Here is a 27321-nt window from a genome sequence, read left to right as displayed (position 1 = left end):
TTTTATAAGCAAAACTGATCCAAAAATTTCAGTCACATAAAGGTGACCTAAGTAATAAATCAAACAGCATATAAAGACATTCATTGCATATAAAGATATATATTATATATATAAAGATATTCACAGCATATAAAGACATATAAAGATATTCATTGCATCACTGTTTATATTCAGAAAAACAACAGAAATGACTTATGGAAAACTAATTTAATAAATATATATCCAAATAGTTGAATATTATGAGGTTATTAAAAGTATCTAATAATGGGTGGCACCTGTGGCTCACTGAGTAGGGCGCCAGCCCCATATACTGAGGGTGGCGGGTTTGAACCCAGCCCCGGCAAAACTGTAACAAAAAAATAGGCCGGCATTGTGGCAGGCACCTGTAGTCCCATCTACTCAGGAGGCTGGGGCAAGAGAATTGTCTAAGTCCAAAAGCTGGAGGTTGCTGTGAGCTGTGATGTCACAGCACTCTATGGAGGGCGATAAAGTGACTCTTATCTCAAAAAAAAAAAAAAATGCCTACTGATGTCAGGCATGGTAGCTCATGCCTGTAATGCCAGTACTTTGAGAGGCAAAGAGGGGAGGATTACTTGAGACCAGGAGTTCAAGACTAGCCTGGGCAATATAGCAAGATTCCATCTCTATAAAAAATACACAAAAATTAGGTGAATGTGCTGTCACACGCCTGTAGTACTAGGGTAAGGCAGAGGGTTTTGAGCCCAAGAGTTTGAACTACAATCACACCACTGCACTCCAGGTGAGGGAAACAAAGTAGAACCTTATCTCTAGTAGGAAAAAAATCTGTATTGACACTGATGTTCAGAATATATGGTAACCTGAAAAGAATGGATCGTAAAGAAATATAAATAGTATATTATCCTTATATGTTCATAAAAAGTCAGAGTTCACCAAACAAGTAAGAGTTGGCTAAAAATGACTGAGGGAACTAGGAAAAGAGTTTACTTTGTACTTTGTGTACTTTTATGTTATTTGAAGTCTTACGATTAGCATGTAGTACTTCTAAATTCATTAGAAAATATGAAGTGTTATACTTTGGGGGGTAAAAAGCTCCACACCATTGCTGCAAAGGAAAATTTGGCTTACCTTCTCCAAGAAATTTTACTCTGTGAAACCAAACACAATCATTAATATTTAGGTCAGTGGTATCTTCATGGTATTTTTCCTCGTCTTCAGTAAAAATTTATAGCACAGCACTATATGTTGAGCTTTATCCTTCATGCTTTCCTGTAGCTCTCTATTTAGTCTGAGGATCAGGATATATATCTAATAAAATACATAATAAAAAGACTGAAGGTTAAATGACCAAAAATGTATTGTTATGGGATTAAGATGAGGGCATGATAAATGAAAGGGCCACTAGGAAAGATCTAAGGAAGGAAGCAGGATCTGAGCTAAACCTGAAAGAACAGTGGAACTTAGATAAATGGAAGAGGCAGCATGGTGGTGCTTCTAGAAGAAAAGACTTCAAGGCAGAAAGCAGAATAATCGTAGCTCACAGCAACCTCAAACTCTTAGCTCAAGTGATCCTCTCGCTTCAGCCTCCTGAGTAGTTGAGACTACAGGCCCCTGCCACGATGCCCAGCTAGTTTTAGAGACGGAGTCTGGCTCTTGCTTAGGATGTACTCTCCTCCCCAAGTATGAGGAAAACATAATAGACTGGAACCTGTCTCATGCTCACAAACCCAACTACCAAGGCCTAATTCAGGGATGCATCATTTGGATTATTTTCTCTTATACTAGTTATTTTGTTTGTCCCCTAAACTTATTCTTGGACCTTCTTTTCCCCAGCCAGGACTGTGCACAGCTGACCTCCACAGCTGACTCTTCTGCCTTTCTTGTGTTGGGGTCAGCCAATGGTTGGGCAGGAAGTAGGAGGATGGGAAAAGAAAAGGGCCAGAGTATTTCTTTACTACTCCTTCCTTGCTTTAGTAGGATTCTAACAATCGCTGTGACCCTAGAAGACCGCTTGACCTCTGCAGCCAGCCTTTCCTCTCTGGTTCCAGCAGACCTCTAGGACCTGTGGGTAGTAATGATTCCTTTAAACCTGGTGACACCTTTGCAAACAACTTCTTTATTAAACAATCTCTTCAAAGTCTCAAAGGGGAATATGTGTCTTTTTCTTGCCAGAACCTTGACTCCTCTTACCTGGATTCTGCTTCTTCTGTCTCTTCATAAACTCTCCCTCCACTCAGACTTTACAGTGATAAAATGTGATGCTCTCTAATAGAGGTCTAATGAGGTAGGCAAGAGAGTCCCAACTGTCTATTAGGAAAAAGTTCACACAATTAGTAGCTGGTCACCAGTGTTGCAATTTGAGAAGAAGGAAATAGGACATGTTAGGCTCCCACATGTTAGGAAGGTGGGTTGACCACCCTAATAGCTTACTCCGTGGAGTAAATTTATCCTCAGTTCATAATTTGGCTGTTAGTTCAAAGACTTGGCAGCATAAAACATCAACACATTCACAAATGGTGCCTTGGACCATCTATTAATAAGCCCTTTAGAAACATGTCTTTCCCTTTTATTCACGTCTTCCTTATATCATCCAATATATAGTAGAATCTTGGTAAGTTGACCACCCAAAGGACTATAACAAACTGGTCAACACACAGAGGTGGTCAACATAGAGAACTGCCGTACATGTGATACATGTCTGATCCATAAAAATTAAGTCAACTTAAGGAGGTAGTCAATGTAGGGAGGTAACCAACTATGGAGGTTCCACTGTCCAGTTAGATATTTTTCTTTTTATTTTTTTGTGACAGAGTCTCACTTTGTCACCTTGGGTAGAGTGCTGTAGTGTTACAGCTCACAGCAACCTCAAACTCATGGGCTCAAGTGATCCTCCTGCCTCAGCCTGCAGAGTAGCTGGGACTAGAGGCACTCATCACAACATCCTGCTATTTTTAGAGACAGGATCCAGCTCTTGCTCACCCTGGTCTCAAACTCCTAAGCTCAAACAATCCAGCCACCTCTGCTTCCTAGAATGGTGAGAATATAGGCATGAGCCACCACACTCAGCCTGGATCATTTCTTTAATATCAGGAAATGGTATTTGTTCAACAATTTAGCTAGTTCATTGCATGATACTTCTGAAGAGCAAACAAAATTCTTCCACTTAAAAAGAAATGCAAATTACTTACAGGTGACAGGTCAGTTACTACAATGGTTCCTGCCAAAAACTCCTTGTAGTATTATGGTAAGGAGTAAACATGGTGGGGTACTCTTCCCAGGGCGACAAAGTGAGACTCTGTCTCAAACTAACTAAATAAAAGGCAAGAATAAAAAAATTAAAAACCCTCACAAATATTTTAAATTCCTGGACTTTCTAAAATTTCACATATTTTCTGGGTATTTTTGCAGTTGACAAATATAGGAAACGTTGATTAAATGCTTATTAGAGGAAGTGAATTGACTTTTTTTTAATTGTGGTAGTTTAAATTATGGACTTTATTACCAGATTGCCAAGGTGCTACTCCCAAGTATGCCACTTACCAACTGTGTCACCTTTGGCAAGTGGCTTAATTTATCTTTGTCCTTCCTCCAAAATGGGAATGAGAGGATTGCTATGAGGAGGAAAAGAGAACGTGTGGTACATGCCTGGCAACAGAGTGTTACAAGAGTGCTTGCTGTTATCATTATTATTATTATTGGCCATTCATTCCACAAACCTTTCTCAAGCACCCAATATAGTCAAGCATTGTCCATGGCACTAAGAATAAAACAATGAATGAAAGCAACAAAACTTCTCTGGCATAGAGTTTAATCTAGTGGGAGGAGACCATGAAATCAAAATATAAATATATGTGCCTACTGGATATTTGTTATGAAGAAGCCTAAAGAAACTAAGGAACTACAGCAGGGCAGCGAGAGTGAGACTGAGACAGGGTTGTCAAGAAAGGCCTTTCTTCTAAGGCGACTGTAGGGAAGAGAATTGAAGGAACTGAAGAAGGAAGTTATGTGTTTATCCCAGCCAAGCAAAGGGGATACAGCATGTTCAGGGTGCCAGACCAGCCAGCTAGTGCAGAGTGAGCTGGAGACAGGGACACAGGAAAGGTTACTGGACAAATGAGGGGAACTTTATGTCAGGGCTCATAAGACATAGCCAGGACTTTGGATTTTATCCTTTGAATTTTTATCTTATACTCCTTGTGGAGTATAAGAGCTTCAGCTGGAGATATAATTTTGGTTGTCATCAACACTTATTGAAAGCTATGTATTTGTTTAAAGTGACCCAGGGAGTGAGTGAAGTTCGGAAAAGGCCCTGTTGAGTGTGGGGTCTGGAAGATGAAATGAACTACCAAAGAAGTGCGGGACGGAGGTACCCTTGAAAGGCCATCTATGGGAACCGTGTTAAAAGTCAATTAAATGCCAGGGCGGCGCCTGTGGCTCAGTGGGTAGGTCGCCCGCCCCTTATACCGACGGTGGCGGGTTCAAACCCGGCCCTGGCCAAACTACAACCAAAAAATAGCCGGGCATTGTGGCGGGCGCATGTAGTCCCAGCTACTCGGGAGGCTGAGGTAAGAGAATCTCCTAAGCCCAGGAGTTGGAGGTTGCTGTGAGCTGTGTGACGCCACGGCACTCTACCGAGGGCGATAAAGTGAGACTGTCACTACAGAAAAAAAAAAAAAAGTCACTTATTTGCCAAATTATTTCCGTTGATGAGATTTCAGCCATCCAAAAATCCTTCAAGAGAATTTTGTGACTGGAGAGTTCAGAGACTGCAGTAACAACTCAGACTGAAACTTGGGAGTCCTCAGTGCAATCATTCCCTTTCCTCCGCAAGTTATTCATACTATTTTTCATGAAGAGCAGAGCACTGTACCACTGGTGCGCGTCGCCCCGCCCTCCCCACGGCTCTCTCCAATCAGCGAAGGTGCAGCGCCAAGGGAGGCGGTGCCGCCACCTAGGCGGCGAGGGCCGGGAAGGTGGTTTATGTCCAGCGTGGAAAATACCCACTGGCGGCAGTGGTGGGAGACTCACCTCGAGCTGTGCGCCGCTCAGTGCTGTAAGCCCAGGTTTCTTGACTACACGGACAGTTCAATTTTCATAGAAACGGAGCCTCAAACTTCCAGGATTCGGCGACCCGAAACTTGGAAAGCCCCCGGCGGGCCAGTCTGGGAGAAACGGAGACAGCGCAGTCTCGGGAGGCGCGCGCATGCGCACAAGGCCGCGGGCCCGGAAGCTGGAGCCGCCGCGACCCGTTAAGGTCAGGGCTTGCCCGGGTGTTTTCCTCCGGACTGGGAACGACCGAGGGAATTCTTTGGTCTCGCTAGGTGCTTCTCATTCGCAGAGTTTTTCTTACCTCTTTCCGTACCAACTCCATAGTCATTTCTCAGCTGTTGTCACTGTCAGAGTATAACAGGCGCTGTGGTCCTAGGACAAGGATTGGTCCATTAAAGTGACGCACCTCAAACGGGGACTTGCGTGGGAATCCTGTTGAAATGCAGATCAGGATTCGATAGGTAGGGATGGAGGGGGTCCAAAATTCTGCATTTGTAATATCGTCTCGCACAATAGGGTTCTCCCTTGTCCCTAAACCGCAGACGAGGAGGGAATTAGGGAGCCACGAAGGTAATTGGATGGTGGCCTTAAGTGTTCCTGCCTAATAACCAAGCAGGGATTAACCGTATGAATTCCCAGATTTATTTCTGGTAATTAAAAAATTGAAGGAGATTCCAACGGAAGAGTAATTAGAAATGTTTTTCTTCCTAATCCAATTATATGCAGTATACTTATGTCATCTGTTCATTTTAGAAATGCCATAAGGTGTCATCAGTGCTAACTTTCAGTTTAATAAAAAAAGATAGTAACTACATAGGTTTTCATAGCTGCATCTTCTTTGTATTTTATGAGCGTTTTTCAGAGTCGTATAATTTACTTCTTCCTTTAATTTTTATTCTGAAGAATTTCAAGTATAAAGTCAAGTTAAGAGAAGTTACAGCGGAGCAGTTTTCAAGATAAAGAAAAGGAGAAGGATTTTCCTCCCTCTTCTGAAGACATTTTGCATTGTCACAACTGGAAGGATGCTGCTGAAATAAAGAGTAGATACAGCCCAAGAAGGCTGCTCCACTTCCTACAACGCATAGGGTATCTTGCTACAAGAAAAAATTGGTGGTTCAAAGTGTTGAGAGTATTGAGGTCAAGAAATGCAGATCCAGAGACTGTCATAACATTTTATGTTATGTCACATATCTGACCAATCCATCTGTTGTGATACATTTCAAAGTGTAGACATTACAGTTCGGAGTACATCATTACTGCAGTTCAAATTAAGTTTTTTGAGATAAAAATGGAATACATATCTTCAATATACATTTGAGTTCTGACAAATAACATACACCTATGTAATTCAAATCCTATTAATATGCAGAACATTATTCGATCACCTCAGAAAGTTTCTTCATGCTCCTTCCTAGTCAGTCCCTACCCAGCTCTCCCAAGAGGCAACCACTGTTCTGATTTTTTCTTTTTCTTTTTTTTAGCACTGTCTGGCTTTAGTTATTTGATTTTATTTTGATTTTTTTAACGCAGTCTAGAACTTCATATGTTGAATCATACATCAGGCAATTGTAAGGCTTCTTTCACTTGGTATGATATCTAAAAAATTCATTTAAGTTACTGTATCAGCTTCTTTTGATTGCTTAGTAGTATTCCATAGTATGAATATACCAGTTTTTCCATTGTTTTGATGGAAACCCGGGCTATTTCCAGATTTGGCTATTAACAGTAGGGCTACTGTTAACATTCTTGTACAGTATTACCTTTCTAATGACTGCATTTCTTCAATAATATTTATTAAGCACTGTGTTCCAGGTACTTCTAGGTACGAGAGTTATAGCCATGAACAAGATGAAAATATGCTATCTCTCAAAGACCTTACATTTGCATGTTGCTATGTATAGATGAGGGAAACTATATAGGTAAAATAGAAAGAGAAATACCGGATAATGATTGTGGGACAAAGAAGTAAAATAAGGTGATGTTAGTGATCAGATGAACAGTTAACTGGACTGCTCTGCAAATATCTTTGTGAGGGAGTGACTTTTAATGTGTAAACAGAATTATAAGGTACCATCCTGAGAAGATCCGGAGAGGAGCATTCCAGTCAGAGGAAGCATGAAGTTACTGTGACTCAAAGCCTCTGTTAGAATAAGGACCAAAAGCAAACCAAAACAAAAAAGGCCTGTGTGGCTGAAAAGAAAGTTTTAATAAATCATCTCAGCAGTAAAGAGCAGGTGAGCTGGTATCCCCTGAATTTAACCACATCTTACTGTGGCCAATTTGGCAGGTTAGTATGCCATTATCTTAATCTAACTTTATCTAATTACTAGTAAGGATGGACATGTCTTCACTTATTTTATGACCAATTGTTCTTTTATGGCAAATCACCTGTGTACAGGGCTTGCGTATTTTTCTTTTTTTGAGACAGAGCCTCAAGCTGTCCCCCCTGGGTAGAGTGCTGTGGCATCACAGCTCACAGCAACCTCCAACTCCTGGGCTCAAGCGAGTCTCCTGCCTCGGCCTCCCAAGTAGCTGGGACCACAGGCGCCCGCCACAACGTTGGCCCGGCTATTTTTTGGTTGCAGCCGTCATTGTTGTTTGGCAGGCCCAGGCTGGATTCGAACCCGCCAGCTCAGGTGTATGTGGCTGGCGCCTTAGCCGCTTGAGCCACAGGCACCGAGCCAATTTTTCTACTGAAAAATGAATTTTGTTGGTAGAGATTATTGTGTCTTTATTAAAAATTCCAGGGCAGAAAGGCCCATGTTCAATTCATTTCAGAGAGGGCTTGGCACAAAGTATGCACTTAAATATTTTCAACGAATAAACAAATATTTGGAAATTTTACCTCTAGCATTTTCTCTTTAATGCCGTCTTTCATCTCTGCTTTAAAATTCACTCTTGGAGCCCAGGGTGCAGTGGCTCACGCCTGTAATCCTCGCACTCTCGGAGACTGAGGCCGGTAGACTGCTTGAGCTCAGAGACCAGCCTGAGCAAGAGTGACCAGCCTGGTGACGGCAGCTTGTAGTCCCAGTTATTTGGGAGGCTGAGGCAAGAAGGTGTCTGGAGCCCAAGAGTTTGAGGTCGCTGTGAGCTTTGATGATGCGACGGCACTCTAGCCCAGGGCAGAAGAGTGAAACAGTGTCTCAAAAAATAAAAAAAAATCACTCTTGGAATTTTACCCTTTTGTCTGATGTGGTGCAGCAAGGTTAATTCAGGATAAATTACATACTCAATTATAGAAGCAAATAGGACAGGATTAGGGGAACTGAGAGAAAAAAATGTTCCCCTCTTAGCCGGCCTCCATACATAACATAGTTAAGAAAGGTTACCGTGTTAGATATTCCAAGGCTCAGACCACAACAAGGTATCCAAAATTTAGAAGCATTTAAATAATTTCATAATTAAACTTGGGCAGAAAAATCATTGAACCCCCGAACACCTTCGCGCTAATGCTGCGCTTGGAATTCCGGGACGAGCCGTGCGCCTGCGCAGATTAACAACGCGGAGCCGGCTACTTTGAAGCCGAGCCATTTCCCATAATGCTGCGTCCCGGAAGTTGTTGCTCTCTACAGGTCACTCTAGTTTCAGCTCTGTCGCTCTATATTCGTCACCGCGAGGAAGACGGACCTGGCTTCCCAGCCCACAGGCCCATTAGTGGGGATGCAGTTATGGGCGCTGTCGCCGTGGGTGAGTTTTGGTCCTAATGACTTAGAGTCACCAATTTCCCTACTTCCTGTGCTCTGAAAGCCCGAATTTTCTGCCCCAACCCAGTTCTCTTCTCAAAGGCTCCTCTTAAGCACGTTACCCGGCTCCTTCCCCGTGCTTTCTTCTTATTGGCTGTATCTCATGTCAGTTCAGGAGCTAGCCAATGAGTTGCTGGTGCTGCCGCCCTTCTCGACCCCGTAGACCCCGAGGTTCCCTCCAGGATGCCAAACAGTTGGGAGGGGAGGTGTGGCGGGCGTGCAGCAAGTGGGTGGGCGGTGCACAGCTGGGAGCATCTTAGGATTTGGGGCTGTATTTGCAGCTGAGTCCATTTGGTTGTTTGGAAAAGCAGAATCTGTCACCTATGCGAAGGAATGATCCTAGGAGGGGACCGATCCACGAAAACTTGAGACCTGTTGACAGAGTTTTGCACACGTTTACATCTTTAACCGAACCGAACAGACAGGGCAAGAGAGAGAGGGCAGAGAGAGAAGGGAATTGGATCAGTGGGAGAGCTGGCAAGACTAGCTTTAATTTAAATTTTGGGTGGAGTGTTGTGAAAAATATTTTCACTAAGACGATAAATTTCCTGTGAAGACTACTTGAAGAATCTAATAAATTTATTGATGGTTTATAGTTGCTGGCATTCATAGTATGCCCTTCTTATGATTCGTTAGTCGCCTTTATAGTTGTCAGAATTTTACTAGAGTTCTTTCTGTAGCATTGGAATGACCCTCTGTCCTCAGTCTACAGCAATTACAATTTGTCTTTCAAGATTTTCTTTAGTGTCTGAGCTATTGTAATCCTCAAACCAGATTTACTAGTGCTGTCTTCACTACTGCAGACTTCTGACTTCTTTATTCTTTCTCCTTTTCTTTTTCACCAGAATTTGTCTGCTTCATTCTTATGCACCTACCTTTGCACCTTATAATCATCCTTTATGCCTCAGGTACTAGTCTCTTTTTCTATTTCAATGCAAGAAGTATTTTTTGACCTTCTATGTACTAACTCCATGCTAGATGCTCTAGGCGATTCAGAAACTATGCCTAAAACCCTTTCTCCAGAACTTCAGATGCCAAATAGAAAAATAACATATGTCCAGATTAAAGATTTAACACATTGGTTGCAACATTAGAAAAAATTTTTTTTTCCTTTGGGGCGACGGTGTTTATTAGGTCGAGGTAGGTCAAGAGACATGTGAGTTATATATACTTCAGAAGGCCCTGGTCTCAAAGCTAGCATAAGTTAAATATAATTCATATGGCAATTGATGTATTAAAAAGTAGTTCACTATGGTATCTGATGAGACCAGATGAATAGCACACACTATAAACCCTGGGGAAGTTCAGTGGAGAGGTTTATTTAGAGTGAGTGGTATGGTGGCAAAAGATTTCATTGAAATGGGGAGCTTAAAAGATTGATAAGATTTGGATAGGTGTAGAGAACATTACAGCAAGAGGCAGAGTGCTGTGGAGTATACTGGAGAAGTGACCTTGATTTGGCGGAGGGGCGGGGGGGGGGAATGGTGTTCATAGAACCCAAAGATCTGTGTTTTAGTTTATATCTGTCCCCCCATTATCTTTCTCCATTTTGTTTCTGTGTCCTATAGTGAAATGCCTCTATTTAAAGCAGTGGTTCTCAACCTTCCTACTGTCACGACCCTTTAATACAGTTCCTCATGTTGTGGTGACCCCCAACCATAAAATTATTTTTGTTGCTACTTCATAACTGTAATTTTGCTACTGTTATGAATTGTAATGTAAATATCTGATATGCAGGACGGTCTTAGGTGACCCCTGTGAAAAGAGTCATTCTACCCCCAAAGGGGTAAAAACTCACAGGTTGAGAACTGCTGATTTAAGATATTGTTATGAAAATCAGATGTGATAATATTTGTGAAGGGGTTTAGAGAACAGAAGCACCATACAATTATAATTTTAATTTTTTTAATAGATGAATTATGAGAGTCAGAGTGACCAGAGAATTGGTACCAAATTTTAAAGGCCCATGAGTGTAAAGTTCAGCAGTGTGTACTAAGAAACTATTAAATGCTTTTAGTCAAGAATAATGTGATAAAAATGGTATTGTTGGAATGCTGTACAGATTAGAGGGAGTTGGATTGGAGACAAGAACTTGTATGCTGTTTTATTTTGTTTCTAAAATCTACAGTTCTGGCTCGGCGCCTGTGGCTCAAGCGGCTAAGGCGCCAGCCACATACACCTAAGGTGGCGGGTTCAAATCCCCAGCCTGGGCCCGCCAAACAACAATGATGGCTGCAACCAAAAAATGGCCAGGCGTTGTGGCGGGCGCCTGTAGTCCCAGCTACTTGGGAGGCTGAGGCAGGAGACTCGCTTGAGCCCAGGAGTTGGAGGTTGCTGTGAGCGTGATGCCATGGCACTCTACCCAGGGGGACAGCTTGAGGCTCCGTCTCAAAAAAAAAAAAAAAAAAAAAGTACAGTTCTACATGAGTTATATTAAATGTCGCGTTTGTGGAGTGGAGAAAATACATAAAATTTACCTCATTTTATGTATACCCATGTACTTCATAGTCCTATGTTGTTAGTTTGTTCATTTTGTAAACATTTTAGATTATCATTGGAAAGATATTCTTATCATTTATTTGATGTGGCACTTATTTTTTATATCCAAACCTTTTTGACTTAGCTTCAATTTCACTAAATCTGTCAAGAGCTAAAAGAATACTTCTAATCTAAGCCAGGGCAATGTTGAGAGCTAACTATCAGAATTAGCTGGCAGTGTTTTCAAAATATATATATTCTAGGCTCTACATTCCATTTATCGAATCAGAATTTTAATAAGCATCTCAGGTACTATAATGGTTACAATTATTTAAGAGATTTGACATTAGTTATTCTAATGCATGTAAAATACAACTTTTCAAAATCATTATCATTCAAAGTTAAGTATAGCTATATGTACTTTTAATATTGTTCGTGTTTTCTGATTTTGAATTGTTGTCTAAAAAGATGAAGATACGATGTGAAGCTAGATTTGTCATAGCCTTCCAGCCTGGTTTGGCAGTAACACATGTATAATGTAAGTAGTTGAGAATGCAGTTGTAATCAGTTCTCATTTTGCTAATACCCATGGGAAGGAAATCCTGGGGTGGAACATGCAGAATGTTATATCATTTTTTTTATATTTGGGTATGAAATTACTTTGCAAATTCTTTAACTACTTTTAGGAGGTTGTTTTCAGAATTATTTTAAATTTTTCTCAGAGAAATTATCAATGTGTATAGAGTACAGACCTAAGACGTAAAAATGCTACCACTAGTCTACATTTATGTAATGAGACTTTGAATTCTTAGTAATGTCATGTTCTGAGATCTTTCAAGAAGATAAAAGCTATCTCCTGACCTTTGCATTTATTAAAAACCTCTTAACCTTGCTAAGAATCAGTTTTTCAAGCTGGGGAAAACAGAAGCAATATTATGTATTCTGTCTAATTCAGAGTTCTTATTGAAAATTAGATAATGTATATGAATGGCCTTTGTGAATTATAAGGTGTAATAGACATTATATATGTGGCTTGGTTACATTGCTGTCTCCTAGAGAAATATAAAATATACCTTTTTTATTGGTCAAGCTAACTTTATCTTGTTTTCTAGATTGTTATTTTGTATCAGTAAGTAATCCATAAAGTGCCACCATGGGAAAGAAACGGACAAAGGGAAAAACTGTTCCAATTGATGATTCCTCTGAATCTTTAGGTATATTTTCACTAATTAAATTTTTAAAGTAGTGTTAATATCCCTAAATGAGTATATATTTAAAATATAAAAACAGGCTCAAAGTATATACTATTGTTATATAATCTGCATTTAATGTAATGTTTATATCTACATATCATTTAATAGTATTCTGCATTTTTAATGGCATATTATTTCATTGATAGAAGGGACCATCAATATATGTAATTTATTAACTAATTCCCTACTATTACAGATTTAGGTAATCTTTAACTTATTAGTATTATGAGTGGAGTAATTGTAAAAACATCTTTGTAGCTAAATCTCTGTGCATGCATAGATATTTTCTTAGTACAGATCCTAGAAGTAGAATTGCTGAATCGGAAGGTCTAAGTATTTTCAAGGCTTTTTTTTTTTTTTTTGAGACAGAGTCTCACTCTGTCACCCTAGGTAGAGTGCAGTGCCATCACAGCTCACAGCAACTTGGGCTTAAGCGATTCTTTTTTTTTGGCTGGGGCTGGGTTTGAACACACCATCCCTGGCATATGGGGCTGGCACCCTATTCCTTTGAGCCACAGGTGCCACCCTGCTTAAGCGATTCTTTTTCCTCAGCCTCCTGAATAGCTAGGACTACAGGTGCCTGCCACAACACCTGGCTATTTTTTGGTTGCAGCTGTCGTTGTTTAGCAGGTCCCGGCCAGGCTCAAACTCGCCAGCCTTGGTTTATGTGGCTGGCGCCCTTATTCACTGATCTATGGGGCCGAGCCTTTCAAGGCTCTTTTGATTCTTATTGTTACATTGCCATCCAGAAATGGTTTACTAATTTACAGGCCCGCTGAGCTGCATAATAGAGTGCCCATTTTCCCTAAACTTTCATCAATATTGATTAGTATTATTTGTAAATTTTGTGCTGATTCAGTAGTTGAAAATTTCTTTTTTTAGTCTGTATTTCTTTTCTTTTCTTTTTTTTTTGAGACAGAGCCTCAAGCTGTCCCCTTGGGTAGAGTGCTATGGCATCACAGCTCACAGCAACCTCCAACTCCTGGGCTCAAGCGAGTCTCCTGCTCAGGCTCCCAAGTAGCTGGGGCCACAGGCACCCACCACAACACCCGGCTATTTTGGTTGCAGCCTTCCTTGTTGTTTGGCGGGCCCAGGCTGGATCTGAACACGCCAACTCAGGTGTATGTGGCTGGCGCCTTAGCCACTTGAGCCACAGGCGCCAAGCCTAGTCTGTATTTCTTTGACTGCTACTGAGATTCAGTAGTTTTCTACATGATTTTGTTTGTGTTTATATTTCTTCTCTTTGTACAAGTTTATCAGACATAAGCTAATTGTGACACTTGATAAGTTTCTAAACCTCCTCTGTCCCTGAAACAACTCAGGCTCTTTAGAATAACTTATAAAGCTATTGACTTATTGGCCAAAACAGAGTTTTCAGTCTCAGATGTAGCTGTTCTTTTTCCCCATTGTATAACTCTGCCATCTCTGAAGACAGCATATGCTTTTGCATGCCTTTGTTCATGGGATTGGAAACTGACTTTTACTCCCTAAGGTCGTGGTTTAGAGTGTGGGCTATGATGTCAAAAAGACTTGAGTCCAGATTCTGGCATAGCCACTCAGTAGTTGTGTGACCTTGGGCACTAAATCTTATTTTTTTCATTTGTCATTGGGACTAATAGTGTCTTCCTTCTAGCCCGATTGGGCATTAAATGAGCTAATGTGTACAAAACATTTAGCAAAGCTCATAGGAAGTATTTAATCAATATCAGAAATTTTTATCATTATTAATGTCTTCCAGGACTATAGAGATTTCACCTCCCCTGTGAAACTTTTGATGATTTTAGCCTTCTTTTCTTTTGCTGCTGTAGCATGTTTAGGGGACTCTTACACCTCAATTTATTAATTGCCTCTCCTGCCAGAATCTGAGCTATTCAAAAGAAGAGCTGTGACTTGGTCAGTTTTAGATTCCTGAACATCTAGCACAGTACCTGGCCTATAGCAGGTGTGTTGCTGACTGAATGAAACACCTTCTCTGCAGACCTTGAAGATAAAAGAGAATCATAAATATGATAAGGGGTTTTCATTTAAAGGAAATGGCCAAATAAAGTGAATTTATAAGGGTATTGGTGATATTTAAGACTTCAAAACAGCAAAATTTCAAGTTTGGATAAAATCTCTTACATATTCATCTCTTAATATTCAAATACCAAAATTTTAACTTTTCAGATTACTTAACTCATTACTTCTTTATGGAGTACAGTTGACCCTTGAATACTATAGAGGTTAGAGGTGCTGAACCCTCACATGGTCAAAAATCTGAGTATAACTTTGATTCACCACAAACTTAACTACTAACAGCCTACTGTTGACCAGAAGCCTTACTGACAACGTAAACTGTGATCAAGACATATTTTGTATGTTACATGTATTATATGTTATATTCTTCTTTTTTTTTTTTTTTTTTTGTAGAGACAGAGTCTCACTTTGTCACCCTTGGTAGAGTGCCGTGGTGTCACACGGCTCACAGCAACCTCCAACTCTAGGCTTCGGCAATTCTCTTGCCTCAGCCTTCCAAGTAGCTGAGACTACAGGCACCTACCACGACGCCTGGCTATTTTTTTGTTGCAGTTGGGCTGGGGTCGGGTTTGAACCCGCCACTCTCGGTATATGGAGCCGGCGCCCTACTCACTGAGCCACAAGTGCTGCCCTATACGTTATAGTCTTATGGTAAAGCAAGATAAAGAAAAGAAAAAGTTATTAAGGAAATTACAAGGAAGAAAAAATATATTTACTGTTCATTAAGGGGCAGCAGGTTACTGTAAAGGTCTTTATCCTTGCCTTCATGTAGAGTAGGCTGAGGGGGAGGAAGAAGGGTTGATCTTGCTGTCTCAAGGGATGGCACATGTCAAAGAAAACACATTGAAGTGTACCCAACCAGTCCAGCACTGTGTTGTGCAAGGGCCAACTTTCAGTTCATTTTTGAAGTTTGAATGAAGGGTAAGTTTTCAGATTAACTGAAGAAAGCCATTTTTGACCTCACATTCTTTATTATTCATTTTCATAGACCCTGTGTGCAGACACATTAGAAAAGGATTGGAACAAGGTAATTTGAAAAAGGCTTTAGTGAATGTGGAATGGAACATTTGCCAAGACTGTAAGACAGACAATAAAGTAAAAGATAAATCTGAAGAAGAAACAGAAGAAAACCCTTCAGTTTGGCTTTGTCTTAAATGTGGCCATCAGGTATGCTTACATTTTTGTCAAGATGGGATTTCAGAAAACTCTGGACTTGTTTTAGAAAGTATTGCCTAAAAGTTAAGTATCGGTGAATAGGCTATCAGGTGGCATAGGTCATGTTCTCTGGAGAAGTTAACGCTGAGAGTGAGATGTATGCACACTTGGTTTATGGAGCAGTATTCTCAGGTACCATACCAGTAAGAATGTGAGGGAGGCGGGGTGAGGGGGAGGGAGAAATTGAAGGAAGAGGCACTTGCGGTAAGGTCTTAGCCAAACCGATGGCAAACTCTTGTCTGAACTGAGGCAAGGGATCAGACCTTTCTGCCTGTAGAGCAGTCATTGATGTGGCCTGCCGCTGGAAAGGGGAGTAGCCATGGGCAGGAGCATTCCTGAGGACGATGGACTTAGGAGCCCTGAGCTCCTAACTTATTGAGGAGCATTCCTAAGGAGGATGGACTTAGGAGCCGTGAGCTCCTAGCTTATTGAGGAGCATTCCTGAGGAGTATCGACTAGGCAGTGAGCTCTTAGCAGGCCACATTCCCAACAGCTAGGGGAAGAAATGCCTTGATCTTAAGGAATGTGGGAAGTATTTGGTTGGCACATCACAGCGGCTCCTAACCAGCTCATAGGTATCGTCATGTACTACAAGTCAGGCCTCTCAGTCAGCCTTAGTGGTGACAACTTAAGATTACATGTTAGGAAACTGGGCTAGCAGGCGTTCTGTCATGTAGATTCAAAATGGGGCAGACAGCTTTTTTAAAGTTGAAAATTTTCCTGAGATAGTTATAGATTCATGTGCAGTTCTAGGCAATAATACAGAAAAATACCCTTTGCACAGTTTCCCAGAGTGGTAACATTTTACAGAACTAGTAATATCACAACCAGGATATCCACATTGATACAGTCCACCAGTCCCAGTCAGATCTCCAGTTTTCTGTTCTGTACATTTTTGTCACCTGTGTAAATTGGTATAGCCACCACCACAGTCCAGGGACTGAATAGTGCCATCATCACCTGGATCTCTCATGTTGTTGTCCGTTTATAGGCATACCCACCGCCCTACTGCCACCCACCTCTCCAGCTCCTAGCAACCACTAGTCTGTTCCCTGTTCCTAAAATGTTGCCATTTCATTTCATATTGACACGGGAGATGAAACAAAAAAAAATAGTCTAAAAACTAAAGAAAAATAGAAATAAATAAAATTTTGTCATTTCAAAAATGTTGCTTACATGGAATCATACAGTATGCATTTTTGGATTAGCTTTTTTTTTTCCCCTCCTTTTTTGAGACATAGTCTCTCTCTGTCTCCTTGGCTAGAGTACAGGGAATCATCATAGCTCACAGCAACCTCAAACTCTTGGGCTTAAGAGATTGTTTTGCCTTATCTTCCTAAGTAGCTGGGACTACAGACACCCACCACAACATCTGGCTAGGTTTTTTTTTTTTCCTTTTTTAATACACATGGGGTCTCACTCTTGCTCAGGCTGGTCTCAAACTTCTCAGCTCAAGCAATTCACCCATCTTAGCCTCCCAGAGTTAGGATTACAGGTGTGAACCACTGGGCCCACCCAGGACAGCTCATTGTGTTTCAAATGATCTCAAATAGAGATCATTTAATTCATTTACTTTTGGAATTGTTGATTGGGATAAATTAAACCAATTGTGATTGATATTATAGTTAAAGGTTTAGAGGCCATCTATATGTATTTCTTTTCTGAAATATATATTTAACTGTAATAGAGCCAATTATTATAGTGTGGTGCAAGACTTGGTAGCTTTAAAAAAAAAGACTTGGTAGCTTGGTTCAGATATATACATGGTGAAGATGAGTTTCTTAGCAGTGATCTGACTAGCTACGAGCAGAAGATCTGGCTGTGTCCTTTTATGAATAAGTCTGTCTACCTTCTAGATATATTTACTTGTTTGATTAGCTCTTATTGGCCACCTCCTTCCTATATAGCTAGATTTTCTGGTAATAGAAAGATTAATTGTATTAATTTGAGCCTTCAGGCTTTGTAGTCTAGGGGAGAAAACACGAAAAAAATTAATAACTTTCATGCAAGGTAGAAAAAAATAAAGAATGCCACAAGGAGCCAGGCATAGTGGCTTAAGCCTGTAATCCTAGCAGTCTGGGAGGCCGAGGTGGGTAGATTGCTTGAGCTCATTGCTTGGTCTAATGGTTTGAGACCAGCCTGAGCAAAAGCAAGACCCTGTTTTTGCTAAAATAGAAAAACTGAGGCAAGAGTTTGCTTGAGCCTAAGAGTTGGAGGTTGATGTAAGCTATGATACCACGGCACTCTACCCAGGGCAATAGCTGAGAACTCTGTCTTAAAAAAAAAAAAAGAATGCCACAAGGGCTATATACCATGTTTTATAGGAGTTTGTTAATAGGAAAAATACAGTATTTTCTCATTTGGAAGGATATGCAATTTTCTAAGAGGAGATGGCTTTTGAGCAAAATTCTGAAGAGTGGGTAAAATTTGGTTAGGTGGCAGTAATGGTAAAGGATTCCAAGATAAACAGAATAACAAGAACAAAATTGTATAAAGTGCTCAGTGTGTTTTTAGCTGGTAGGTCCTTGGTGTGTGAATAGGAGAATCTGGAAGTTACTGCTGGAAAGGTAGCTTGGCGTCGGAGCATGTCAGCTTTGTTCACTAGGAGTTCAAGAGAGAAATTCATAATTTTTGAATTATATATGAACAGAACTTTATTTTAGGAACATTATACTAATAGAATGTATATGTGAAAAAGGAGGCTAAAGTTAGGAGAATTTTTAGGGGACTGTTAAGGAGTCCAAACCAGACCTAATAAGTAATTGCATTACTGTGGTTTCAATAGTATGGAGAGCTGGAGAAGAAGAGCACTTTCAGTGCACAGTTGTTTCAGTACCTTCTACCTTAAATGTCTTTCATTTCTTATGAAAGTTTAAGTTTTAACAAAATCCAGAATCTAAAGCATAACATTTTGTTCTCGAAATTACAAGAATGGCAGAATTTCTTGCGCCACTTCCTTGTTCGTGATAATTTTGAATTCTGCCTTCTTTTCATAAATTTTTTGTGGCTTTGAGGTTTATGATTTTGATTTTCTAGGGTTGTGGCAGAAATTCTCAGGAGCAGCATGCTTTGAAGCACTATATGACGCTAAGATCTGAACCTCACTGCCTGGTTCTTAGTTTGGACAACTGGAGTGTCTGGTGAGTTTCCGTTCCTAAAACTGTTAGGTGGAAATTATTTGAAATATTGGAGAGTGGAAGAGAAATGTGTACGAAGTGAGAAAATTAAAAATTTTTAAGTATTTGTTTTAATACTGTCACTTGACAAAGTCTAGAAAATGTGGTGTTATGAGAAGCTTTTGTTCATTGCGCAAAGCACAAAAATTGTAGCATGTAGAAGACTTAAGAATCTTGATCCTTTTTTTCTTGTTTGTGATATTATAAAGCATGTGATGGAGATTGGGACACTAAGAACAAATTTCAGATACATGAGAATATATTATAAAATTTTGGGCTCGGCGCCTGTGGCTCAAGCGGCTAAGGCACCAGCCACATACACCTAAGGTGGCGGGTTCAAATCCAGCCCGGGCCCGCCAAACAACAATAATGGCTGCAACCAAAAAATAGCTGGGCGTTGTGGCAGGCACCTGTGGTCCCAGCTACTTGGGAGGCAGAGGCAGGAGACTAGCTTGAGCCCAGGAGTTGGAGGTTGCTGTGAGCAGTGAAGCCATGGCACTCTACCCAGGGGGACAGCTTGAGGCTCTGTCTCCAAAAAAAAAAAAAAAAAAAAATTTTTGGCAATGAATTTACATGCAAGTAAATGTCAGGCTGGTATGTTATATTTGCTGCATTTTAACATTTACATCATTAAAAATCATTTCCACAGTAGAGTTCACTGAATGTCATCTATTACTTATAAAATTTATTAATTTTATTGAGGTAGGCCTATATTCAGAAATATGTATAGATAATTCTTTTGATTTTAATGCTATAACATTCCCAGTAAAATGTTTGGAGTTTTTCACAGTACAGGCAGTCCCTGGGTTACGAACAAGATAGGTTTGTTCTTAACTTGAATTCGTATGTAAGTCAGAACAAGTGCATTTACCTATTAACCTATAATAGCTTCTGTTGGTAAGTATAAATTGTACATAAGTCACATGTTTGTAACAGCCATTTTATGTAATTTTGGCTAGCCTTATTAATAATACATCAGAGTTAATGTGCATAGTCTTCAAGAAAACAGAATTTTTATTTTCAGTCTCTAATAGAATAACTTGGTGGTGATTTCACACTTTGGGTTTCAGGAATCATAATTTGTCTCCCCTTTTCCAGTTGTCAGTTTGTCATTTTCTTCTGTGATCTTTTGGAACATAGGTGTTACTTATGTGATTGTGAGGTCCAGTATGGTAGTTCAAGTCGATTGGGTCAAGTGGTTGATTACATTAGAAAGCAAGCCAGTGTTACAACTCCAAAACCAGGTAAAGTGATTTCTTAATGTCCACTATAAGGTTGATTTATGAATGTACTAATAAAAATTTAGATTTGGTATACTATCTAGGCTTACATACAACTGAATAACATTAGTGACAGTTGATTTCAAACTATGAAACTATTTTTGGTTTAACTATAAGGTGTTAGAATTAGCAGGAATGTAGGCTGGGTGCAGTGGCTCAAGCCTATAATCCCAGCACTCTGGGATGCTGAGGTGGGTGGATTGCCTGAGCTCATGGGTTCAAGATGAGCCTGATCAAGAGTAAGACCCCCCATCTCCAAAAATATTCAGGTGTTGTAGCAGGTGCCTATAGTCCCAGCTACTTGGGAGGCTGCAGAAACCCAAGAGTTTGAGTTTGCTGTGAGCTAAAAGCCATGGAACTCTACCAAGGGCAACAAAATGAGACTCTGTTTCAGAAAGAAAAAAAAAAAAAAGAATTAGCAGGGACATGAGGAATGATCTCTTGATCTCTTCAGATGTGATGATGACGGATCTGCACCAAGGGAACGGGCAGAAGGCCTATTCCCATAACCCTGACTGGGACTTAACTGTAGACCTGCCTTATACTGTACTTACTGTGGTACATTTTATAATAACAAGATTTCACTGTGTCTGCTGGAATGAAAAGTAAAATACACTAGGACCTCTGTAGTCAACTACTTCTTTATGTTGACCACCACCTTAAGTTGACCTAATTATCATAGAATTGACATGCGTGACAGGTAGTATCAGTACACTTAGTTCCTTATTTTGACCACCTGGAACAAACGAGTCAGCAGTCCCTCAGTTGGTCAGTCTACTTACAGGAGGGTCTACTGGTATTTGTAACTCTAGTAGGCAGATACTTCTTAGGTTCTTTATTTCCCTGCATAATTTAATTAATTAATTGGTATGTAGCATCTGCTTTAAGTTTTTTTTTTTTTTTTTTTTGAGACAGAGTCTCACTTTGTTGCCCTGGGTACTGTGCCGTGGGGTCATAGCTCACCGCAACCTCAAACTCTTGGGCTTAAGTGATTCTCTTGCCTCAGCCTCCCAAATAGCTGGGACTACAGGTGCCGGCCACAACACCTGGCTATTTTTTGGTTGTAGTTGTCATTGTTTAGCAGGCCTGGGCTGGGTTCGAACCAGCCAGACCCAGTGTATGTGGTTGGTGTCTTAACTACTGAGCTATGGACACCGAGCCATTGTTCTTTAAATTTTATTGTCACAGGAACATTTGTTGGGGCCAGAATTGTTTTATGTATGTTTGTTTTTTTAAACTTCAGGATTAGTTTTTGAACCACAGAATTTATTTGAAAATTTATTTTATGTCCATGCTCCCGACTTGATTGTTTTCTACTCTCATTTCACAAAGTAAGATCTGCTCGTCTATAAAGAATTTTTGTGTAGTATAAAGAGGAAGACTTATACTGAAGCATCTGCTATTTGGTTTCATTTGGCAGACTAATGCTTATATCAGTTCTGAATATTTTTTGTTTATTGGGTCTTTTTTGATGATAATTTACCTATATTTGTTAGATACAATCTTAAAATCAAATAAGTGCCAAATAATGGCATTAGATGAAAATCACAAATTCTATTTCTCTGTCTTGAGTATAATTTTGCATTTGACATGGCTTTATGATAAATTTTACTAAATCTTTTCTTTTTCTTTTAAAGTAGATAAAGATAATGGGAACATTGAACTTGAAAATAAAAAATCAGAAAAAGAGAGTAAAAATGAACAAGAGAGAGAGAAAAAGGAAAACATGGCTAAAGAAAATGCTCCGGGGAATTCTACTTCCCAAATCAGTGTGAAAGGACTCAGCAATTTGGGAAATACATGTTTTTTCAATGCAGTTATGCAGGTGCCAGTATCAATTTTCCCCCTTTTTAAAAAAACCTAGCCTTTTCCTCATATAATCTGTTAGAGTATTGAGTTTTTCCCGTAAATAGTTTATTTCTGTATATTCAAGAAACTCAAGGAAAAGCTTATTGCATGACAGTAAGATGTGGTTAGCTTTGGGGCATAGTGGGGTCTAAAACAAACATGGTCTTGCCTTCTTGGAGTTTGCACTGGGGTGGGGGAGGCAGAGGATAATTTAGTGCAGAAGCACAAGTGGTGGTAGTAGCTGGGGTAGAGATAGCTACTTCCAGATGGGTGTGGGGAGGATGCCCCTCTGAGGTGATGAATAAGCTCAGAATTGAGTTATTTATGAGCTTAAGAGAGTGGGGAGTGGAACATGCTGTAACTTTTCATTTCCCAAGCGTAGATACAATAAAGATTTCAGTGTTGGTCAGGATTTTCTGTTTTGGTAAAATCGACACTTAAAGAAAAATTTTAATGAATTGATTTGCCTTTATGTTATTTTCCTTTTCATCCTATATTCCAGAATTTGTCACAAACACCAGTGCTTAGAGAACTACTAAAAGAAGTGAAAATGTCTGGAACAATTGTAAAAATTGAACCACCTGATTTGGCACTAACAGTATGTTCTTTAAAGTTTTCTTTATAATTTATAACTTTCCTCTTGAATATGCATATTCTAATAATTTCAAAGAACTGACACTTATTTCCACTTTTTTGTTCGGCTTTGTTTTATTTTAGGCTACCAAGTTAAACATTTTCAAACTAATAGAAATTATAAGGAGTTCTTACATTTGTTTGTTCTGTCTATGCTGTTTTTCTGTTCTTAGGTGTGTTCAGCTTCCTTCTTGGGGATGTTGTTTCTATTTGTGAAGCTCTAGGCCTACACTGTTATTAACATCTCTTAGTGTGACTTAAGGGCTGTGTAGCCAATGATTGTTACCTCGATATTTATTTTTATTATTTTTATTTTGCTTTGGCTCTTCCAGTTCTCAGGTAGTAAGTTCTTGATAATCTAAAAACTAAGTCTATTACCAGAAAGTTTCTGTATCTTCTGATGTACATTTTAAACTTTGAAATACAGCAGGTGCGTCAGGAACATTGGTAAGATATATATATGTTAACTAATTACTTTTTGGGGAATGTTTTCAAATTTGACTAAAGAAAGTAATTTTTATTCCTGTGTTTAGGAACCCTTAGAAATAAACCTTGAACCTCCAGGCCCTCTTACTCTAGCCATGAGCCAGTTTCTGAATGAGATGCAAGAGACCAAAAAGGGAATCGTGACACCTAAAGAGCTCTTTTCCCAGGTCTGTAAAAAGTGAGTATCTACTTTGTGCTTTCTGTGCCTCAGATGCTGAGAAATCACATAAAGGAGATTAATAGCATTAGACTCAACCCAGTGCATGTATGTTAAGGCTTAGTTTATTTTGTTTGGATTAAAAAAACTGTACTTTGTATAATAGTTAAATCTTCAAAGGGTGTTATTGGGCTAAACAGAAATTTTGAGAAACTAGAACCTGCTTAGATTTGGGAAGTGATCTCAAGATTCTGTAAAAGTAGTTTTGTATTTTAGGAAACTATCATTGCTTATGGGTTTTTGTCTTTGTTTTCCTGTAGAGCAGTGCGATTTAAAGGCTATCAGCAGCAAGACAGCCAGGAGCTGCTTCGCTACTTACTGGATGGGATGAGAGCAGAAGAACACCAAGTTAGCATATTATGACCATTGTACTTTAATAACCCATCTCTTTGAGTGTGTCTGGCATTTGATACTTAAAGGGTTGTTCTAGCAAAGAAAGCTACTTATTCAGGCCATTGTACTTTAAAATGCTTTCCTCTGTCAGCTTTTTCAATCAGTGGAGAGTTAGAAATGATCTCTTTCTCATGATCTCATGATGCCTCCTTAGTTTACATGATGTTTACAGCATTGTTGTCCGTTCAGGGCTCTTTCCTACTTCCCTCTACGAGGAGGCTGCAAAGTACTGGAAAATTTTTCTCCTCAAATAATTCCCAGTTCCAATGTACTCTTACTTCTATTCTGAATGTATGTGATTTAACACAGATTTTTAAATCTAAGAAGTGTTTTCATTTTGTAAGAATCAGGGAGAATTTGTTGAATTTTAAAATTTTTGTTAATTGCCAGGATGTAAACTAATATATTTGGGGATGTACATTAATACTAGTAATAATAATATTGCCTAATGTTTATTTTTTCCTTATTTTATGCCAAGAGTTGTTCGCACTGAATAAAACAATTCAGTGTTTTACATAATTGCCTGCCTTAGTGTTCACAATGTTTCTGTGAGGTAGATACTGTTATTTTCTCACTTTGTAGATCGGAAGCTAGGGTGTGCAGAAGTTCAGTACACCTAGGGGAAGATCACCCAGTAATGATGGAGCCGGGCTTTGAGTGCTGTATGCAGTCCCTGTAACCAGATTGCTTTTAGGGCAAGATATTTCAGTGTCTTTCCAAAGATGGTGGGCATGTTCTGAAAAGCTTTGCTTTGAAAGGTTTAAGCTCTATCAAGTGATGAGATACCTTTTCTCCAGGGGTTAGTGATTGCTTTGTAGGCATAATTCTTTTTAGCTCCTTCAATTAATTTTGAAGATGTGATTTTAGAAATATTAGTTTTTACTTCATAAAATCTGGGGGAGCTACATCTTAGTCACTTTCTTGATTTGATTACATATATTCTAAGGAAAATAAAATTTTAAATTTAATAGTACATATATATCCATTTTATTACTTTTAGAGAGTGAGTAAAGGAATTCTTAAAGCATTTGGTAATTCTACTGAAAAATTGGATGAAGAACTAAAAAATAAAGTTAAAGGTAATGTCTCACTTTTTGAACTAAAACAATATAGTTGAATTCCTCTGTACGTCAGGACAAGATTGCTGGCACATGTTTTTCAAAACCACAATTACTAATACATAGTTCTCTTTATTACCATTGATTATTAAAAAATACTAAGTACTCCAACAGTGAATATTTTAGAAAAATTTAATTTGTGGTATATTCTTTTAATGTCATTACAATGACACTTATAAAGGTAGAGCTAAGATGAATCTCAATTTTAATTTTCAAAAGCTGAGAATTATAATTAGCAGTAATACATGAATTATACTTGTAAGTGTGAGTTGTCAGTAGATGGCTTATTAATCACGGAGCCAAGTTCTTACTGTGTTATGGCATGTAAGAATTTAAGACAGCTCTTTCCAGTAGAACTTTCTGGGTTGATGGGACACTTCTCTATGCTGCAATTTTTTTTTTTTTTGTAATTTAACTTAACCCCCACAGTGATAGTGTATACTGTTCTAAATAGAAATTATTAGCCACGTGTGGCTGTTGAATACGTGAAATGTAACTTTTGAAACTGAGGAACTAAGTTTTTATTTTATTTAATTACAACTAAATTTAAATGGCCACAGGTGATTAAGAGCTACTGTATTGTAAGGCATAGGTTCAAATCAACTCCTAGCAACTGTTTACCTTCGTGGTGCCTTTTAGAGCCAGCCAGTAACAGAATGGTTGTGCCGCTGGAATTATCTGTCATAAAAATGTATTTCTGCATAAATAAACACTTATCATTTGCATAATGCTTATACATTTGATCTGTTTGGAACACTGGCTGATGAGGTAGTAAAATTATATCACCTTACATTATACTTAACAAGATTATTTCTGGGAACACAGAAAAATAAAAGGAAGATTTCATTGAAATATTTTCCTGGGTTTTTTGTTTTTGTTTTTTAAATACCATATAAAAGGTGTTCAATCTTAGCGTCACAGCGCAAGTTCCATGCATTTTTATTTTGTGTGTTTGCTGCTGTAGTATCCTTTACCAGTCCTAAGTATTGGAATGTTAGAGCTCAATGTAAAGAGCTAGACTTTCATTCAACCTAGTCCAAGCTGCTGCTTTTTCTAATGGAATCGCAGAAAGTGTCATTGATTGCACAAATGTCTTTTCACTGACTAGATCTTGTGTAAAAACATTTTTTTCTTATTCATAAAAAGTGATTGCGGCTGGGTGTGGTGGCTCACGCCTGTAATCCCAGTACTTGGGAGGCCAAGGCGGGTGGATTGCCTGAGCTCACGAGTTTGAGACCAATCTGAACAAGAGTCAGATCCCATCTCTAAAGCTGAGTGTTGTGGCGGGCACCTGTAGTCCCAGCTACTTGGGAGGCTAAGGCAAGAGAATCGCTTAATCCAGTGGTTCTCAACCTTCCTAATGCTGCAGCCCATTTAATACAGTTTCTGTGGATCATGATCCACAGGTTGAAAACCGCTGGCTTATGCCTAAGAGTTAGAGGTTGCTGTGAGCTGTGATGTCCTGGCATTCTACCTAGGGCAAAAAAATGAGACTGTGTCTCAAAAACAAGAAAAAGAAAAAAAGGTAATAGTGTTAGATTTTATTATGCTTAGAGGTGGAGTATATGTTGCTTGACTTCCTTTGCATAAATATAAAATTATAAATAGAGAAAAAAGTCTATGGGACAGGACATTTAAAATAAGATTTTAGAGGTTGATATATAAATAGTTTTAACTTCTCTTAATTAATTATATAAAGGTAATTGGTAAACTTATTTTCCTTTATAGATTATGAAAAGAAAAAAGCAATACCAAGTTTTGTGGACCGCATCTTTGGTGGTGAACTAACTAGTACAATCATGTGTGATGAGTGCAGAACTGTAAGTAGATGTCACGTGGGCAGGTTTCATCCATGAATGTTCACAGAGTCCAGGGTATCAGTTACATCTTTCAAAACAGAAATGTGTATTCTTTTTTGAATTACCTAAATGTGGATGCTTCTTTGCTGGAAATATCAGGATTCTTTAATCTTAAAGAAGTTTACATTTTAGTTTATTTTTGTCAACGTTCTCAATGTTCATAATTTTTTCATTTCAAAATTTCTTAAGCCTTTATTTAAAAACCTACTCCCACCTGTAGGCAGGGAGATTCTTACTATGCAATGTTTAAAGTGAGTCTTTTACTTCCTTTTACATTTTCTGTTTTGATTGCTTAAGGTCTCCTTGGTTCATGAATCTTTCCTTGACTTGTCGCTCCCAGTTTTAGATGATCAGGTAAGACGATTGAGTTTGTTTTATTAAAGTAGATTCTTTTTTTCCTGTTAAATTTTATGGAGGTATCCTTGTCACCTTTTTCAAGTTTATACATTAGTATTTGATGGAGAAATTTTTCATAATCTATATGAGATAGAATAATTTTTACTATTTGAATAAAGAATGGGGTAAACACTTGGTTTGAAAGTGAGGATGGTATGTCTAGGATTCTTTTTTTTTTTTTT

General features: G+C 39.0%; 2 protein-coding genes across 12 annotated transcripts in view; one reads left to right on the top strand and one right to left on the bottom strand.

The window, feature by feature from the left end:
* RWDD2B (RWD domain containing 2B) overlaps nt 1-7952 on the bottom strand; it is a 17362-nt gene extending 9410 nt beyond the window's left edge. Inside the window, exons 1-3 of one of the 6 annotated variants that reach the window (XM_023517442.1) lie at nt 7874-7938; nt 2170-2286; nt 1108-1287 (exon numbers count right to left, since the gene is read on the bottom strand). The gene's annotated coding sequence lies outside the window, so the exon portion shown is untranslated. Of the gene's footprint in view, nt 1-1107; nt 1288-2169; nt 2617-5007; nt 5581-7873 lie in introns of those variants that run through there. The other 5 variants (XM_023517440.1, XM_023517439.1, XM_023517441.1 and 2 more) reach the window with 5 other exon arrangements.
* Nucleotides 7953-8553: 601 nt separating this feature from the next.
* USP16 (ubiquitin specific peptidase 16) overlaps nt 8554-27321 on the top strand; it is a 31262-nt gene continuing 12494 nt past the window's right edge. The window contains exons 1-13 of one of the 6 annotated variants that reach the window (XM_012809697.2): nt 8671-8715; nt 11718-11787; nt 12362-12463; nt 15507-15685; nt 18770-18873; nt 20050-20153; nt 21827-22014; nt 22540-22635; nt 23204-23334; nt 23634-23721; nt 24767-24845; nt 26613-26704; nt 27041-27097. In XM_012809697.2, coding sequence (XP_012665151.1) covers nt 12403-12463; nt 15507-15685; nt 18770-18873; nt 20050-20153; nt 21827-22014; nt 22540-22635; nt 23204-23334; nt 23634-23721; nt 24767-24845; nt 26613-26704; nt 27041-27097 — 1179 coding nt within the window. In that variant the 5' untranslated portion in view covers nt 8671-8715; nt 11718-11787; nt 12362-12402. Of the gene's footprint in view, nt 8716-11717; nt 11788-12361; nt 12464-14244; nt 14445-15506; nt 15686-18769; nt 18874-20049; nt 20154-21826; nt 22015-22539; nt 22636-23203; nt 23335-23633; nt 23722-24766; nt 24846-26612; nt 26705-27040; nt 27098-27321 lie in introns of those variants that run through there. The other 5 variants (XM_012809698.1, XM_003797087.3, XM_012809699.2 and 2 more) reach the window with 5 other exon arrangements.

This window comes from Otolemur garnettii, unplaced genomic scaffold, assembly GCF_000181295.1.
Source record: "Otolemur garnettii isolate 467f Iridium unplaced genomic scaffold, OtoGar3 scaffold00111, whole genome shotgun sequence".
NCBI lineage: Eukaryota > Metazoa > Chordata > Mammalia > Primates > Galagidae > Otolemur > Otolemur garnettii.
The sequence above is the reverse complement of the archived record's forward strand: the minus strand, read 5'-3'. Positions and strand labels throughout refer to the sequence as shown.